Source organism: Chrysemys picta, chromosome 14 (assembly GCF_011386835.1).
Source record: "Chrysemys picta bellii isolate R12L10 chromosome 14, ASM1138683v2, whole genome shotgun sequence".
Taxonomy (NCBI): Eukaryota; Metazoa; Chordata; order Testudines; family Emydidae; genus Chrysemys; species Chrysemys picta.
This window is the reverse complement of record NC_088804.1, coordinates 37,318,522-37,335,826: the sequence shown is the minus strand read 5'-3', so window position 1 is coordinate 37,335,826 and position 17,305 is coordinate 37,318,522. Positions and strand designations below refer to the sequence as shown.

Below are 17,305 nucleotides of genomic sequence, written 5' to 3'. Positions count from 1 at the left end.
TTGTTTATACCAGGGGTCTGCAACGTTTGGCACGCGGCTCGCCAGGGTAAGCACCCTGGCAGGCCCGGCCAGTTTATTTACCTGCTGACGCGGCAGGTTCAGCCGATCGCGGCCCCCACTTGCTGCGGTTTGCCGTCCCGGGCCAATGGGGGCGGCGGGAAGCAGCGCGGGCCGAGGGATGTGCTGACTGCGGCTTCCCGCCGCCCCCATTGGCCCGGGACAGTGAACCGCGGCCAGTGGGGGCCGCGATCAACTGAACCTGCCGTGTCAGCAGGTAAATAAACTGGCCCGGCCCGCTAGGGTGCTTACCCTGGTGAGCCGCGTGCCAAACGTTGCCGACCCCTGGTTTATACATTACCATATTAACAATATTCAAAGAATGGAACTTGCTCACTTGATAGATTTATATTTAGCTACATTTCATTCATTATCAATACATGAGCTTTGTGTACATGGGGGAAGAGAGGGGAATGGAAGTACATAATGCTATGTTTGTACACAATGCATCTTTTATACTGAAAGGTTGGTTGTTTGCACAAACTAAAATCAAAATATTCTTCTAGCTTATTGGCATCGAAGGCAATTTCACAGAGTGCAAATTTGAGGAACAAAAAGTACATATACTGTTATATTACAAATGGGGTTCATAGCAGAAATTCAACCCTTGAGTATCCGTCTTTGTGCAACACTGGAAAAGACTCACAAATCATTAAAGTGGGGGAACTAGCTGCTGTTGGAAGACAGCAGTATTAATAACAAGTTCATTCTTTTCAACTGTGAGCTTATTCCTAGTCCTCCAAAAGCCTGTTAAAAGTTCAGTGAACTTTTGTCTATGTAAAAAACAAAAACAGGGTTGCGGTTAGTGGTCTTTAATGTACTGTTGATCAATGTAGGCAGCCAACTAAGGTTGTGTTTGGCTGCTTTTTAAGAATACTTTTGTTGTATACATTGGTTATTTGAAGTAGTTGGAGCCTGGCTAACTTAGGAATTACACATTTAGTACTGTGATACCCCATGATGTAATAGCACAGAATAACATTTTTTCAAAATATATAGCTCAGTGACAGATCCTTGGGAGAGCTGCTTTTTATATATATATTATTATATATATTATTATATATATATATATAATATAATATATATAAAAAGTCTATAATTCAGGGCTGTGAAGTTTTTGTTTTTGTTTTTAAAGGATGTTTGCATACTCTCTGCTCCATGAAGCTACAGCAAAACTATATCTACGTGCTAGGGAAAGGATCTTCATGTTTTAAAACTGTCACTTTTCCAGATACGGTATGAAGCCAAGATGTTTGCATGTGCATAGTACAAGCAAATATGTTGGCAAACCTATTTTGTTGGTTCCTTACACTTATTAGCAGTTGCATTGTTCCCAAGTATTACCTACAATTCATGATCAGCTCTCCTACCAACACATTAGATTTACAAAAGACCTAATGGAAGTATCGAAATGCGGTAGCTGGGTTCCAGATGTATAAACAAATGCTGCCTCCTGCATAGTACAGCAAGTTTGTTAGAATCAGAATAAAGAACACTCCTTCCCGGGATGTTTAGCACAGACCAAATATGGGCTTCAGCCATTAAAATATAACAATTCTTGAAACCTGAACAGCCCTAAGCACAGGTTAATCTAAATTTAAGGTCCGTGACTCATAATCCACAGCATTATATGTTAGTAAATAACAGCATAAAAATCTTGTACAATACCAGGTCTGTGTGGCATAAGGAAGCCATAATCTCCTGTAGGTTATAAAGAGCATCTCTGATCTATGCTTCAGACAGGCTTTCTAGATTTAGCTTGAAGGACAGCAGGAGTGATGGGCATGTACTTCAACTTTTAATAGGCAGTGTGAGAAGGTCTGTTTCTATTTGAGGTATAGCATGCTCATTAGCAATCAACAATAGCTATATGAGATACTTATTTATATTTCTGTAGTCAGAGCCCCCCAGTGCTGTACAAACATGAAGTAAGAAGTCCCTGCTCCAACGAGCTTACAGCTTTGGTGGTTCTAAAATGAACAACAGCTTCAAGTCCGGGCTGCTCCAGTAAAGAGGGTGATGATAGAGAACATTGGTGAACCACAGTCTAATGACAGTGCCATTTTAATCACTGACAGGAAAGGGTGTCATCAGATCTCGTTATAAGCAGGCAATTGCTGGGCATTGCCATGGCAGAAAGCAGGGATGGTTTAACTTTACATAGGGACATTGGGTATTGCTGTTGGCTTCTTTTCCTGTCCCTTATAAAATCTCTTGCTTGGGTACGATGGTCTGAGGCAGTATTTTCACAACGGCCTCTGGCCCTGCGGTTGGGCCTAGTTTGTAGTCTTCGCTTCCTGTGCTGGTAGACGGAGAAGGAAGGGATGTTTCTGGAGATGCTGCAAGGGAGAAAAATAAAAACAAAGAATGAAAACATATTGGGAGACAATATTTTTAATAGCACGGTACCTGGTTAAAGACACCAAAGTACAGTCGCAAGAATCAAGATGGTGGGGTAGATGCAAGTTCATGAATAGCACTAAATGTAGAACATAAACATAATTTCTTGACTATCTTGAGTTGTCTTTATGAAATAACTGAAGATGTGCTAGCTTTAATACCTTTTTTCATAACAAAAATTTTTTTTATTAGATCATTGTATTTAGGAAATGACTCTTTGGTAGTGGGGACCATGTAAGTTCCTAAGTGTCTGAGCCCCTCAGTCTTTAACACATTTATTCTCACAATACCTCTGCAAGATAGGGAAGTGCTAATAGCCTCATTTTAATAACCTGCTCTTAGTATTCTTCAGCAACCACTCTCAACACACTGCGTAAGGGAGGTAAGTCGCATCATACCCATTTCACAGATGGAGGAACTGAGGCATCGAGAGACTAAATGAATTGTCCGGGGTGCCACATGCAATCTGAGGAACTGAATCCAGCTCTCGACTCGCAGCAAAACACTTAGGAGGACAGGTGGTACCAAAATGGGGTGGTAGCCGGTTGTGAATGCAGGTAGCCTCTTCCCCCTTTCACTTTATGATCAGGGACTTGGTGGAGGGTGGGTTATTAGGAGTTTCACCAAGCAACGTACTGCATTGTCTTATAAATAGTACTTGGGAAACTGTGTTCCCACTTCAAAGTGCTGATCTCTAATTAGAGCAATGGCTCTCATATTGTGCTCTGTGAACCAGTGGTAAGCTGCAGAGTGCTAACTGGTCACATGATGCTGGCTCTCCTCGTTGTGCCTAGCTGTTAAATAGCATCGAAAATTGAGCTAAACTATCCTCCAGACATTATTGCTAATTACTTTTCCATGCCCACATTTGCTGTCGTTGCTACGAGACAGGAAATGTGAGTATGAGCGGAAGAGGTGGTTTGTGGGAATGGGGAGGGCCAATTGTCCACAGCATTTCTATTAAGTTGCAGTCCGTGCTATGGAAAAAATGTAAGCGGGACAGAATTAGGGCCATTTGCCAATTCAGTGAATACCAACCTTAAGCTACCATGAAAGGAATAATAAAATCAGTTGCCTAATAATGGGCTTTCTTAAAAAACCTCAACAAAAGTTTACTGGAAGCTTTAAAGATTCTACACCTAGGAACTGGCCTTTCACGCAGGGTGAATGTTATAATTTCTATTTTGCTGACAATTTACTTTGCATATAATAAAACAGATCGCACTGGCTGCTGTGTGCGCTACTTTCTGAATGTTTACACTTCTACCTTTGCGCATATAAGATAGCGTTGCCCATGCTCCTGCTTTTTATTGAGAGTCTCGTGCTATTTGGTGGTCTTAAAATCCCTGCTCCTGGATTCACTTTTTATACATGAAAGCTAAGTTTCTTGTCCTTGTGGTTGTGGAAGAAACCTGGGAAATGTGTAACCTAAAGGTGCAAAAACTAGAAGGCAAATAAAAAGGACCTGGAATGTATTTTTAAAATCTCATAATTTGGAGGGATAGGATGGGGGGTGACTCATGATTTTTGAATGCTTGGGGTGTTGATTGTAAATATTCTCTTAAATTATAAGTGGAATGATGACACTGTCATGACTAGGGCATAGTGAGATGTAAGGCCCAGTGCATCTTGAACCTATGTCTAAAGTTCTCCCCTTGTCTTCAGTGGCAGTTTTGCCAGGAAGGATCCTGAGGTTTGGACCCCTATTTTGTCTCCTGCTGCTGGATCTAACACAACAGGTCCCATTTAGCCCCACAAAGTCTAAGCGTGATGCTTAAATAATCAAACTAAGCTTATAGGCCCAGCAGCTTCCTACCCAATCCCGCACTATGCCTGCCAATAGCATAAAGATGGACACCTACGGTTTGGAACTGTGTGAATCACAGAACTCATGTTTGTTAAAGCTGCGTGTCCTGGCAGAGGTTGCAGGTCGAGGTTGGAAGGTCCTGATTGGTACTGTACGTCAAGAGTGGTTCCTGCATAGGAGCATGGAAAAGAAGTCATTCCCCCCCTCGTTATTAAACTAAAAACCAGCAGAAGCATTCCGATGACCCGAGGCATATCACATATTTGTACAGGGAGTGGAAGAATTGCTTGTAGCGGGATGACCCAATTTCCTCAGTCCCCTGTGTCCCCTCCTCCTGCTCCCCTCTCTCCTGGGGTACCCCACCATTTCCAACTATGCCACTGTCTGCTTAGTTACCTAAAAGAACTTGATTTCTGCTGCTCCCAGCTCCAGCATTTTGGCTACTCATCCATGGCAATGGCTGACCACACTGTTTGCAGGTGCCCCCAGTTCAGCCCTGGATATGATGTTCTCACAAGGTTACAATTTACTTTTTGTATTAATACAAAATGTTGTACCCTTGGAGGTGTGTGGGGTGGAGGGGGGGTCAGTTCCATCCATCCGCTAATGAAAAAAGGTCAGATCCTCAGCTAGTATGAATCACCATAGCTCCATCACCTTCAGTACAGCTATGCCAATTTATATCAACCTCTGATCTGGCTCCAAAGTCTCTTTAATCTGATCAATCTGAAAAGTTCCCAGGGCATCCCTAAATATGGCATTGGTGCTAGGACTGTTGTTAAGGCCTTTGAAATACTCACGGTTTTCAAGGCATGCAGGTAAGAAAGAGGGTCTCAGTGGGGTCGTACCTCCCAGAAGCATTTCTTGCAGCAAGCTGTCAATCCTCGCCACGCCAAAGAGTTTCATGAATTGGACCTGCTCTATCATTTGCCAGGTGATGCTCTGGAGTGGCGGCAGGAGGAGAAGAATGTCGCTGAACCGCCCTCGAGAGTCGTACTGCCGGTCGTTGATGTAATCCTCCAGGTTGACCTGCACCTGGAATCGCATGTTCTTCACCTTCCCAGGCTCGCTCAGGCCTTTACAGTCTGGGAGGTAGAAAGATACAGACAATTTACACCCATCCACACACACACAAGCTGGAACAGCTCTGTCAATCATCCAGATTCTAGAAGAAAAGATTAAATACACCTCTATGGCAAGTGACTTTTAAACAAAAAAATTCTCCTTTAGCCTAGAAGTTGGAATGTCTCCAGAGTAACGTGGCAGCTCAATGTGAATCTGTCAATAGTTCACATCCCACAGACAGCAGAGCAACGTCTAAAGGGAATGGTAGGAAAATAGGAGTTTGGTTCCTGCGGGTAGGATGATTAACAAGCATGAGGGGCGGGTATCAGAGGCCAGGGGAGGCTAAGCCTCCCCTAACCCAGGCCTATGGCCCCTCCCACACACTGTCCTGCCATCCCTCTCCCCTGAAGATGTCAGGGTGGCCTGGAGCTCAGGGCTCGGGCCCACCAGTAGCCGGCCCAGCAGAGGCAGCTTAGGCTGGAGCTGGCCAGTAGCCTGGTGCTGGGGCCAGCCTGGGGGTTGGGCTGGCCAGCACGGCTGGAGCAGGCCGGCCAGTGGCTTGGGGTGGCTGGGCAGGCCAGCCGGGGCGCCTCCGGCTGCAGGAGCAGGGGCTCTGGGCTTCTCCGGCCATGGGGGTCATGGCCTCAGGTGGAAGGGATAGGGCCGGTGGGCTAGCCTCCCTGAAGGGGGGGTTCACCTGCCACCCATGTTAACAAGCAAAGGCAAAGATAGGAAAAACAGGAGCTTAAAATTATTTATGCCCCAAAAGAAGTGGGCGAAGTGCTGAGGACCCAGCCACTGCCATTGAATTTAGTGCATGCTTGGCCTTTCTGAAAAACCAGGCCACTTCCTTTGGGGCATAAATATGAATGTAGGAGCCTGTCTTTTATTTTTCAAAATCATGGCCAGGATTTTTAGGTAAAACAAAGGGTGTTCCTTGGGGTGGAGAGGCCTGTGGGGAAATAGATTGTGAAGGTGGAGCCGAGAAACAGCTGTTGCATGAATGCCTCGTGTAAATGTACAGATTTTCAATAGATTCCCCGTAGATTTTCTAGTTAAATTCAGAATCTTTCCCCCTATCTTCAAAGCACTCCACGGCCTGGGCACAGGAAATCTGAAAGATTGTTTTAAAGCTGCAGGATAAAAACTGCAGTTGACAACTCCCCTCCTTTGGCACAATGGAACTCTCAACAATAAGAATAAAGCTCATCTGTGTGGGGAGACACAACTTTCTCGGGGGGCTGGTCTGCGACTGAGGCATGAACTCCCCCAGTAACTAAAGACCTTCCCACACCGTACCAATTTCCATTTCTGCTGCAAAGCACATTTCTTTGACCTGCCTTCTTTAACATCAGAACAAAGCAACAACTATATTTATAGTTTAAAAAAAAAAAAACTAAGACACACCCACTGTACAGGCTTCTCACCTCGGGAGAGGCTGAGAGAACAAACAACGTGTGACAGCTGTGTAGTCACATTTCTTAATGCAATCCTGGTAGGTGCTCAGATACTACAGTGATGAGCTCAGTATAAAAACCTATGTAGAATAGTAAAGGGCAATCGGGATCAAAAACTATCTATCCTACGTAGTGAAAATAATCCTGAATGGATTTTGGAACCATCCAGTGCATGCTCCATGAGAGACCATCCGATCATCCTAGGGGACTTCAACTGTGCAAATATCTTTGTGGGAATGGCACAGTAACCTGAAAGAGCTAACTGCGGGATCACACAAGAAAAGATGATGCTCAGGGCACCTCAAACCACAGACTGGGTCTGAAATACACTGCCCTGCTGGACCAGGAAAGAGGCTTTGTATACTCTAACTAATGGAGATGGTACTTCTGGTATCTGCCTTAGCTTTTGCAGCGTATAAGTCTAGATGTGATATGCAGCGCATTTCTATTATTTTAATTGGATTTTCTCTGTATGTTCCTAACAAATCTTTTCTTTACTCCAATCCAGGCGGTTTTAGGCTGTTTGAAAATTTCATACAGACTGTCCCAAAGAATTGAAGCAACTTTCAATGTTTAAGGAGAGGTAGGTAGGGCTGGGTGCCTGCAGTTTAGTCTGTTCAGGACAGTCATGAAGAGTATGGACTAAGGAGACCTCTTCCATTAGGTATGTTGCTTCAAGGCTGCAGCCCTCCAGATACACAGGAAACGGCTCAGGGCCATGATGAGAAATGAGTTGAAGACACATACGGTGACAGGTAAGTGCCAATAGAAGAATGTCTCATTTAGCGTTGGCCTATGTTCAGTTCTCGAGCTGTAAAATGGGGATAAAAGCACTTCTCTGACTCAGAGGAGTGTTGTGAAGGGCTCAGATATTACAGTAATGGGAGCCATGTGAGTAAAAGATAGGTGTGGGGGAAGGGACAGAAGGATGGATGGATCGCACTCAGCAATGTGTTATAGTAAAAACACAACTGTTCAAGACCATGTGAGCAAGGAAAGCAGCAGGTCTCTAAAGTTCTACTGCAGGCCATGCCTTTGATGTGCACTTCTCTCTTCTTGTATGCGAGGTGGCCCCATCCTATACCCTTCATTCATGGTTTGTTCTTCGTATTATTCCCCCTGTTGAGTCTAGCCCAGCGTTCAGCAACTTTTGGTCAAACAACTCAACTCTAATAAGTGATAAGACACCAAAAGAGTGTTATTTTTTAGAGCCCCACCCATTTGTAATGCTCTCACAAACCCTGGAATGTGTCTTCATTTGTCTCACTTGGAGCCTAATCCAAAGCCACTGAAGTCAGCGGAAAGACTCCCATTCATTCTGACGGGCTTCAGATCAGGCCCTAATTTCCCGTTCTCTTTTCCCCAAATCTTTTCTTTATTCTGTCATTTTGTACTCTGAGCGTGAGACGTTGCAGCATCCTTCCTGATGTTGATGGAAACTGCAGGCAATCAACACTTCTCATGGCCTAACCATTTGTGAATTTTATGCTCCCTCCCAGCCCCGATTTAATCCCCATTCTGTTGCTTGGTTAATTCACAGAAAAATAAAATATAGGCATGCATGTCCTCATTTTCTATTGATATATATCACTAAGTGAGGCCAAACTCTGGAAGCAGCTCAGTTCCTGCAGGTTCTGTAAGGTTTCGCATGTCTCCCGGGCTGGAGCTAATGCTTTGCAAATAATAGAGGTATCTGCAGGAAAAGACCAGTTTTAGCTTGCCTGCTAATGCACTGCTAAGCATTATTCCTTTACAGCTGAGAGCCAACTGAAAAGCATAACTGCAGCCTGGGAGCTGTCATTAGTAGCCAAGATAGCATACAGATTCTGGGATTCCTAATCCTTGACCTAATGACAAATCCCATCATTTCTGCTTTAATACTTACAAACCTTGCAATTAGGCTTCTTAGGGGAGATGAGGGAATGGAGCACCACAAAATGGAGGAGGATCAACAATACTGGCATTTTCAAGAAATGCCATAAATGATCCATTTTTTTTCTCCCCTCACTCCACCCATTTATGTGCCATTTTATTTCTATCAAGATTCTTCTCTTGGAATCCCATGATCTGCCACTGATGATAGTGGTTTGGTAAATCTGAGACACTTACCTGGGTCAAAAAATATGATTGCTTTGAGGCACGCATACTCATTGTCATCAACCTGGATGTCACGTAAGGGCTTTACCAACTCATCCAGGATTCGAATGGCTACGCGAGCAATTTCCAGTTCTGGGCAGTGCATTGGAATGATGAAATCATTTCCTGAGGAGATGAAAAAACATCAGTATCAGCCATTTACACCAGTTCTTTGGACATGGTGCATTACAAAATCACCCATTTCGTCAGACACCGACAGCCATATTTGCAGAATGCAGCACATGATTATGGATAATCTTGATTGTTTTTAGATGATAGAAGAAAACACCATCTTAAATTACAAGGAAATATCGATCTAATCTAAATTTGTTCTAATGTCTCTTTAGTATTTCTAAGGGACCTATCACCTTAATTTCTAGGCATCAGTGTCTAAGGGGATGTCTACATCACAAAGTGACAGGGTGATGGTAGCATGGTATGCATACCTGTGTCATCTGTAATTTAGCTAGCACGGGTAACAATAGCAGTGTAGACGTGGCGGCACATGTTAACAAGCAAAGTACTTATTCAGGGACCTCAGGGGGCTTGGATTCTGGTTGCTAACCTGTGCTGAAACTGCCACCACATCTACACTGCTATTATTACTCATGCTAGCTAGATTAAAGCTGACATGGGTATGCCTACCCACACTGCAATCACACCTTCCCTTTGCAGTGTGGACAGAGCCAAAATGCTGAGTAGAACAGTGAGCATTCACTATGCATTAGCAGAGGTAACATTTACATGCTGTCTCTAACTAAAGCATCATTTTAATTTTCTGACTATTCCAGCTCCAGCACAAATACATTGAACCAAAACTCAAGGCCTCCAAGACCCATGTATGAGTCTCCCCACCTGGTCTGGAGATAAGGAGTGATCTCTTGTCTCTGCGGTATTTCTCCCCTTGCTTTTTCCTTGAGCCAGTACCAAGCTATCCATGAGTCTGGGGATCTATGCAGTGGGAGTTCTATGGGGCCGAGAGGATGCATCTCTCCACTGGCTCTGTGGCGTTTCCCTGGCAGGACAGCACAGCCCTGGGCAGTAACGATCCTCCTTAAAGAGGGCTCCTATGGAAACTACTGACTGTGGAAGTCCTATCAGAGCGGCTCTCTTGGAGCACCAATGCAGTTAGGCAGCATAGGGTACCTGGGCCCCTGCTGATCCTTCAGTATCTGTGCAGATCCTGGTAATACCTGGGGTCTGGGAACCAACCTCATGACCTGTTTATTCCCCCCTCAGTGGACCATGGGGAAGAAAGCACCTCACAGAGAACCTCATGGAGATTTTCCCGCCCTTAGTCCTATGGGTTTTTCCTTGGGATGCAAAGATAAAGCCCTGAATTTAAGGGGTGACAATTACAGTCTTTAAGTACCTACTTGGGGAACAAATATTTAATAATGGGCTCTTCAGTCTATCAGAGAAAGGTATATCAGGAGCCAATGGCTGGAAGTTGAAGTTAGACAAATTCAGACTGAAAATAAGGCACACATTTTGAACAGTGACAGTCATTAATCATTGGAACAATTTACCAAGGATCATAGTGGATTCTCCATCACTGACAATTTTTAAATCAAGATTGGATGTGTTTCTAAAAGCTCTGCTTTAGGAATTATTTTGGGAAAGTTCTATGGCCTGTGTTATACAGGAGGTCAGACTAGATGATCACAATGGTCCCTTCTGGATATGGAATCTATAATAATAATATATGGAGATACACTTATCTCATAGAGCTGGAAGGGACCTTGAAAAGTCATTGAATCCAGCCCCCTGCCTTGACTAGGCAGGACCAGGTACTGATTTTGCCCCAGATCCCTAAGTGGTCCCCTCAAGGATTGAACTCACAACCCTGGGTTTAGCAGGCCAATGCTCACACCACTGAGCTATCCCTCTCTCCTGCGGCAAATGTGGAATAATAATTTATTGTACAAGTCAATTAGATACTCAGAGGCATAAACCTAACAGAGAGCAAAGCATGCAGGTTTCTTCCTCCAAACTCATTGTAAGTCTGCCCTCCAGTGTTCCAAAGCTGGGTTGCCACAAGGCTTATTGTGCCTAAATTTAAACCTGGAGGGAAGCAAAATCGAGTAGCTTTATATCGACATTCTAGCAGTGCTATAGAAGCAGAGGGGTGGAAGGTGCATGTTTGCATGTAATTTGGTGTCATTCTGTAACTGAAGTTATCATGTCAGTGGGCCACAGTTTAGTTTGTATTTATTTATTTTTCTTAGTCATAACAAAAAAATTTCATCCTAGCAGCCTAAATTATCAATACAGTTTGTTGGCTAAAATACAATGATGATCTTGCCTATTTATATATTGTCTGACATCCAGAAAGTTCCCCAAACTCTTTGGTTTACAAACAGATGTACAAGCTCTATGGAGAGAGGACTTTATCCACCATGGCAGTGCGGCCACCTCTGGAGAAAAGTAGCAACAATTTAACAACATAAAGCATAACAGGTGAAATATATCTTAGCTAGCTGAATGCAAGGGGAATTGCAGATGGGTAGGATACATAATAATTATCCAGCATGTAAATCTGTGCAAACTTCAAAGCAAGAATGAATTATATTATTTTACCTAATAATAGAAAATCTGTATATGGTATTGACCGTTTAGCAACTCCCAGGAGTAGGTGCTCTCCTGCATGGGCTCTTAGCAAGACAACCTGCAGATTACAGGGAAGAAACAGAGCGTATTACACTTCAACAGCAGACAGAGGAACAGTCGGGTGATTGATGTGTAGAGAATGGGGAAAATTCTGCTTTCATTTAAATCAGTGCAAATCTGGAATAGCTCCACTGTAGTCAATGGAATTACTCCTGGGATAATTGAGAGCAAAATCTGACAGTAACTTGACTATACTTTGACTCTTTAGATGTTAGAAGCATTACATTTACAGAACATTAAAGCAAAACTCATTTTGCAAAGCAAAAGCAAAGGAGAACATGTTTTATTTGATATTGCCCTGGAAACAGTGGCTCTTGGACCCTTCTACCAGCAGATGATGGTAGAAAAAATACAACCTCCCTTTTGACCCATCATTCCCAGTGCTGGCTCAGCTGATCATATGCAATATTTTTCTTGTCTTCAGTGGGTGGCAATCATTTCTAATTAATTAGTAATAACAAAAGCCGGCCCTTTAAAATTCCACCTCTCCTGCAAGGAATTTCTTGCTTTACATGGTGAATTCTATTGAATATCACCCAATTGGATGTTAAAGGGCAGGGACTATGTGTTTATATTAAATAAATATATTAAATATAAATGGATTGAGGGAGTGACAGAGCCAGAGCCCTATTTCACCTGGTCATCCAGTGGAAGTTCACAGAATGCTGGGATATATTTCGCCCATTCAACAAGGGCTAAAAGCTGCTGTTTCATGGACTCACACACATCATTGATGGTTGCAACCTTCTTCATCGCAATATCAGCACTGTGCACTGGACTCAGAGCTGAGTACTGAAAGAAAAACAAAGCAGAATTTGTATGTAGACCAGGCTTAAGTGTTGCTTTGTTGAACAAAATGCCTGGTCAAGTAGAGTCTAATAAGTGTTTCCTACATATCACGGGATTGATGGTTAATACAGGGTTTCTATAAAGCCATTCATTTTGTCCTATTTCAAATATAACGTTTGCTATTCACAATGATTTGAAGAGAGCTGTACGTTTGATCCAGGGTTGAACATCAATGACGCAAGAATGTTGGCAGTCGCCACCGGGTGGCGCTGCGTCCCAACAGAGGCATAGTGACTTGAGCAGCTAATTGTCAGTGTGTTTTACAAGCGACTCCTCTGACTTGAGGAAGGGATTTTCTTTCTTTTGATCAAAAGCACAGGGTCTGAGCGCCCTGCTAATTGTTTAATATGGCAGACCCAAAGAAGCAGCTCCATCAGCTCCCCCAGCCTCCCAAGCAGCGGCTTGTTATAAAATACAAACACCTCCATGCATCAATCTCCCGACCTCTTTTACAAGGTCCGTGGCGACAAATGGGCCCAGCAGTGTTAACTCAAGACTTGTTTGGGCCTTGCAAACACAGGGGTGAATCTGCAATGTGCTAGCTTGCCATTCAGAAACGTCGTTTGTGGGCACTGCTGCAGCACACTAAAACGTCCATAGGGCCCTTTATTGAATAGGTTATTGCACTTCAGATTCACGCCCGGGCCCCCACGTCCTCTGTAGACAAGCCCTGAAAGGTGAAGCTTTCAAATGCATGTTGTGAACGCAGCAATTCTTGAAGAAGTGAAAACATTTTTATATGTGAAGAAAATCTGCACCAGGTGTGTGGAAGAAAAGGACCATTTGTATTGGAAATTAAAAGGATGCCTTTAGTTGTTTGTGGTTGTTTTCTTAAATCAAACTGGAGCATGTGGTAAGGGAAGAGGAAGGAAGAAAGGAAGGAGAAGATGATAGACTTCCCTCAGTATAAATGCAAGATCTGCAAATGTAAGAGCATTATTAGGGTAACAATTGTAGAAGAGCAAAGAGCTAATAAACTGGGATTTAAACCCAACGCTCCTAAGTTCCTAACAAGTTATATACTGTACCTACAGGAATTTCTTCATGCATCATTGAAATGCAGCCACCTCTGGGGTGAAACAAAGCAAATGAAGTGGACAGCAAGGCAATGCAGCAATTTAGGATAAGAAACGAAGAAGACTACCGTATCCTACTGGACCGCCATGGGGAATTGGTAGGCGGAATGTAATTGCTCAGACCTGTAGCCAGGACGTAGATGCTAGGGTCCAGATCCTCAAAGCAATTTAGGCTTCCTGATTTCAGCGGAAGTTAGGAGCCTAACTACCTTTGTGGATCTGACCCTAGTTGCCCAACTCTTGCAATAGTTGCGATGGGATCTTTAATGTCTTCAAGTTGGCAGGAATTCAGTTCTGTGTCTCATCTGAAACATGGCACCTCCAGTAGTACAACACCCCCTCTAAGGATGCTTGGGCACTGGTTCAGCCGTGACCCAGAGAGAACGTGAGAAAATCATTAATATTGCTTCCTGTTGCAATTAGTTGTTCCATCTAAGTGCCATCCAAGCACTGAGTAGACTCATCCTTGCTCAGCTGGACAAGTTCACAGTCCCAAGTGGCTATAAACCCTTCCAATTATGATTGTCAATGTGTTTCATACCTGCTGTGCCATCGCCTCAGCCTGCGTCAGTACAGTGATTGACAGGGATCCATTGTCCTCGTAGCTACTCCTGCGAATGCTAATCCTGTCCCGTTCATTCTGCACAGCTTCAAAGAGAGAAAGAATGACAGTCACGTGATGCATTAGAGATTGCCTTTCCCTGTCCTCACTGGTCCTCACTATTTACGATCATCGAGAACTCTGCAATTTGCTCGTCGTTTTATGAATCAATAAAGACATACTATTCAAACTGTCAACAGTTTAAGTAGAGAGACAAGGTGGGTGAGCAAATATCTTTTATTGGACCACTCTCTCATCGACAAACAGTATTACATCACTCACCTTGTCTCTCTAATATCCTGGGATCAACGCGGCTACCACAGCACTGCATACAGCAATTTAAATAGTTATTTTAATGTTAGTAACAATTTTATGAGTATGTTACATAGGGGGGGAAAAGATTACCGGCTGCAATGGCTTCTCTAATGAGTGTTCCAGCATGTCCTACCTGTAGGAGAGCACATGTGTGACATGCCCTTCAGTTTCAGGGCCTACTTCTGCTACTAAATCCATATGGACAGATCCTTGCACCCACATGGAGTAGTTCCAGTGGTATTTATTATTTGTATTATGGTAGAACCTAGAGTCTCTCACTGGGATTGGAGCCCCATTGTAACCCACAGTAAGAGACAACCCCCTGCCTTAAAGAGCTCTCAATCTAAATAGACACTAGAAAATAGTCAAGGATGGAAGGGAAAATAGGGGTATAGAGAGATGACATGACTTCCCCAAGATCACCCTGCAGGGTTAGTGGAAGAGTCAGGAATATAAACTTGTGTGCCTGGGTCCCATTGTCTCCAAACTATCCCCAAAGTGTTTCACAAAGTCAACCGTTTGTCTCTCTCACCAGCAGAAGCTGGTCCAATAAAAGATATTGCCTCTCCCACCTTGTCTCATACAAATCAGAGCAGAAGTAGGTGGGAAATCAGAGCCAGGGAGAAAAAATGAGGCCAAGAGTTGACAACATGAAGAAATACAGGCAGGCGGGTCCAGATGCCAAGAGCTGCAGAAGAGGCAACTCATGAAGTAAGAGTGGCGAGCAAGAGTAAGAGAGGATGGTGCAAGATGAGCAGAGCAAGCTGGCAAGGGTGTAGAGAGAGAGATTAAGAGTCTCATCCAAAGGCTGAGGAAATCAATGGGAATCCTTTCATTGATTTCAGTGGTCTGTAGATCAGGCTCTAAGCCCATGAGATTTGATGCAGAAACGCCATGGAACATTTGAAAATCTGGGAAGAGACTTCTGAATGGGACCCTGAAATGAATAGGAAGTTGTTTGAGGTTTGCGTGATGTGGTCCCATTTCTCAGTGGTTTGTGTCCCCTACTGCCACACCCTATTGTTAATCTCTAAGGTGCCACAAGTACTCCTGTTCTTTTTGCGGATTCAGACTAACACGGCTGCTACTCTGAAACCATCACCCCATTTGCCGCACTCACAACACTGGGAGAAATGTTGTGTGATGTGCCTATGGAGGGTTACTTTATTTCTGTCCTGTTCTATACACAGTCTTATCCACATTCATCACCGTAGTATCTGAGCTCCTTCCAGCAGCGCATTAAGAAACGTGGCTACATCTCTGCCACATGTTGTTTGTTTTCTCATCCTCTCCCTAGAGTGAGAAGCGTGTGCAGTGGAGTGTCTTGTTTTGGTAGGTGTTTTGTTGTTGTTGTTGTTTTAATACATAGATGTGGTGCTCTGTGTTTGGTAGAGAAAGCAAGGTCAAAGAAGTGTGCCTTGCTCTTGGAGCAGAAAGCAGTGAGGTCTGTGATGGTCCTTAAAGGGTAAGAACTTGGCCATGTTACTCTAGTTGCACATGTGACAATGGAAAATCCAGTCTGGGCCTCTGCATCAGGAGAACCCAGCAACGATTGTACTGTATTTCCTGGTACTGGGACTCGGTCTCCAGGATGATTTCCCAGTGATGGGGTTGGGGTTGAGGAAGAGCAGCAATCATCTCTATGATCACTGCATTAAAGAAACCCACGGATTCTGTAACCCTCCCCGTAAAAGACCAGCAGACTTGTTCATGATGCTGATCATTCCGTACAAGAGATCACTCCTACTCAATGGACTATCTACCAAAAGAGGATGCTGGTGCATAACTAAGGAAGTAAATAAAGAAAAGATTTATTTCAAATTCTGGTTGAGGGAGACACAAATGATCGCTGCAAGAACATTTCAAAGTGTCCCATTAATAACAGCAACATAACTCCCCTTTGGAAACATTCTTCCCTTCGTACACAAGGGGGAACAATTCCCAGATCATAAATTGTCAGACATTCAGCAACTTGTTCAGACACTTGCGAAAGTTTCTCAGTTGAGAAAGTATCACACTGTCTGCCAGGATTTTCTTTCTAGGCAGACAGACAAACCCACTCTCATCTGCTGGATACAATTGCCCTGACCTTTCAGCTCTGGGCTCTACCACTCAGTGTGCTGCAAAAGAAAATGAATGGACTGATACCTGGCTTTACAATCAAAAGCAGTAAGAAAATCACAACTGGCCTTGGATGGGGTTCTTTGGTTCACAGAGTGTTCTGCTAGCACTGGGTTTATCGCAGCCTCACAGCTTTGGGTCCCCACTGTTTAATAGTGACAGAACAAGGAGTAATGGTCTCAAGTTGCAGTGGGGGAGGTTTAGATTGGATATTAGGAAAAACTTTTTTCACTAGGAGGGTGGTGAAGCACTGGAATGGGTCACCTAGGGAGGTGGTGGAATCTTCTTCCTTAGAGGTTTTTAAGGTCAGGCTTGACAAAGCCCTGGCTGGGATGATTTAGTTGGGGATTGGTCCTGCTTCGAGCAGGGGGTTAGACTAGATGACTTCCTGAGGTCCCTTCCAACCCTGATATTCTATGATTCTAAGCACCAAATCTCTAATGGGAAGAGCTACTGCCTTCAATGACCGCAGCCAAACACCACAGAGGAATCCTGTTTATAATGCTGAGCGCCATACTCTGCTCACACAGAGAAACCCAAGTGCTTGCTTGGCTGACGTTTTGTCATCCCAGGTGAGTGCTCAAAATACTGGGCTAGAGTCAGTATCTTTTGTCTGGCCTACTGAATATTTAAATATTTATGCAAAGAGAAATAACTCCAACAAGAGCACTTGAGAAAGCCCGAGGCTATGGCCCGATGGGTAGGGTGCGCCTCTGGAACGTGGGAGACCTGAGTGCAAGTCTCTGCAGAT

The 17,305-nt window shown here is 43.9% G+C and overlaps 1 protein-coding gene across 2 annotated transcripts in view; it reads right to left on the bottom strand.

Annotated features, from left to right (window-relative positions):
- Positions 1-1,171: 1,171 nt before the first annotated feature.
- The window catches only part of LOC101951058 (hepatocyte nuclear factor 4-beta-like), a 46,638-nt gene continuing 30,504 nt past the window's right edge, over positions 1,172-17,305 (bottom strand). The window contains exons 4-10 of one of the 2 annotated variants that reach the window (XM_042852114.2): positions 14,059-14,165; positions 12,229-12,384; positions 11,503-11,590; positions 8,896-9,048; positions 5,065-5,349; positions 4,320-4,433; positions 1,172-2,396 (exon numbers count right to left, since the gene is read on the bottom strand). In XM_042852114.2, the coding sequence (XP_042708048.2) occupies positions 2,260-2,396; positions 4,320-4,433; positions 5,065-5,349; positions 8,896-9,048; positions 11,503-11,590; positions 12,229-12,384; positions 14,059-14,165 (1,040 nt within the window). In that variant the 3' untranslated portion in view covers positions 1,172-2,259. The remainder of the gene's footprint in view (positions 2,397-4,319; positions 4,434-5,064; positions 5,350-8,895; positions 9,049-11,502; positions 11,591-12,228; positions 12,385-14,058; positions 14,166-17,305) is intronic. The other variant, XM_024105531.3, reaches the window with a different exon arrangement.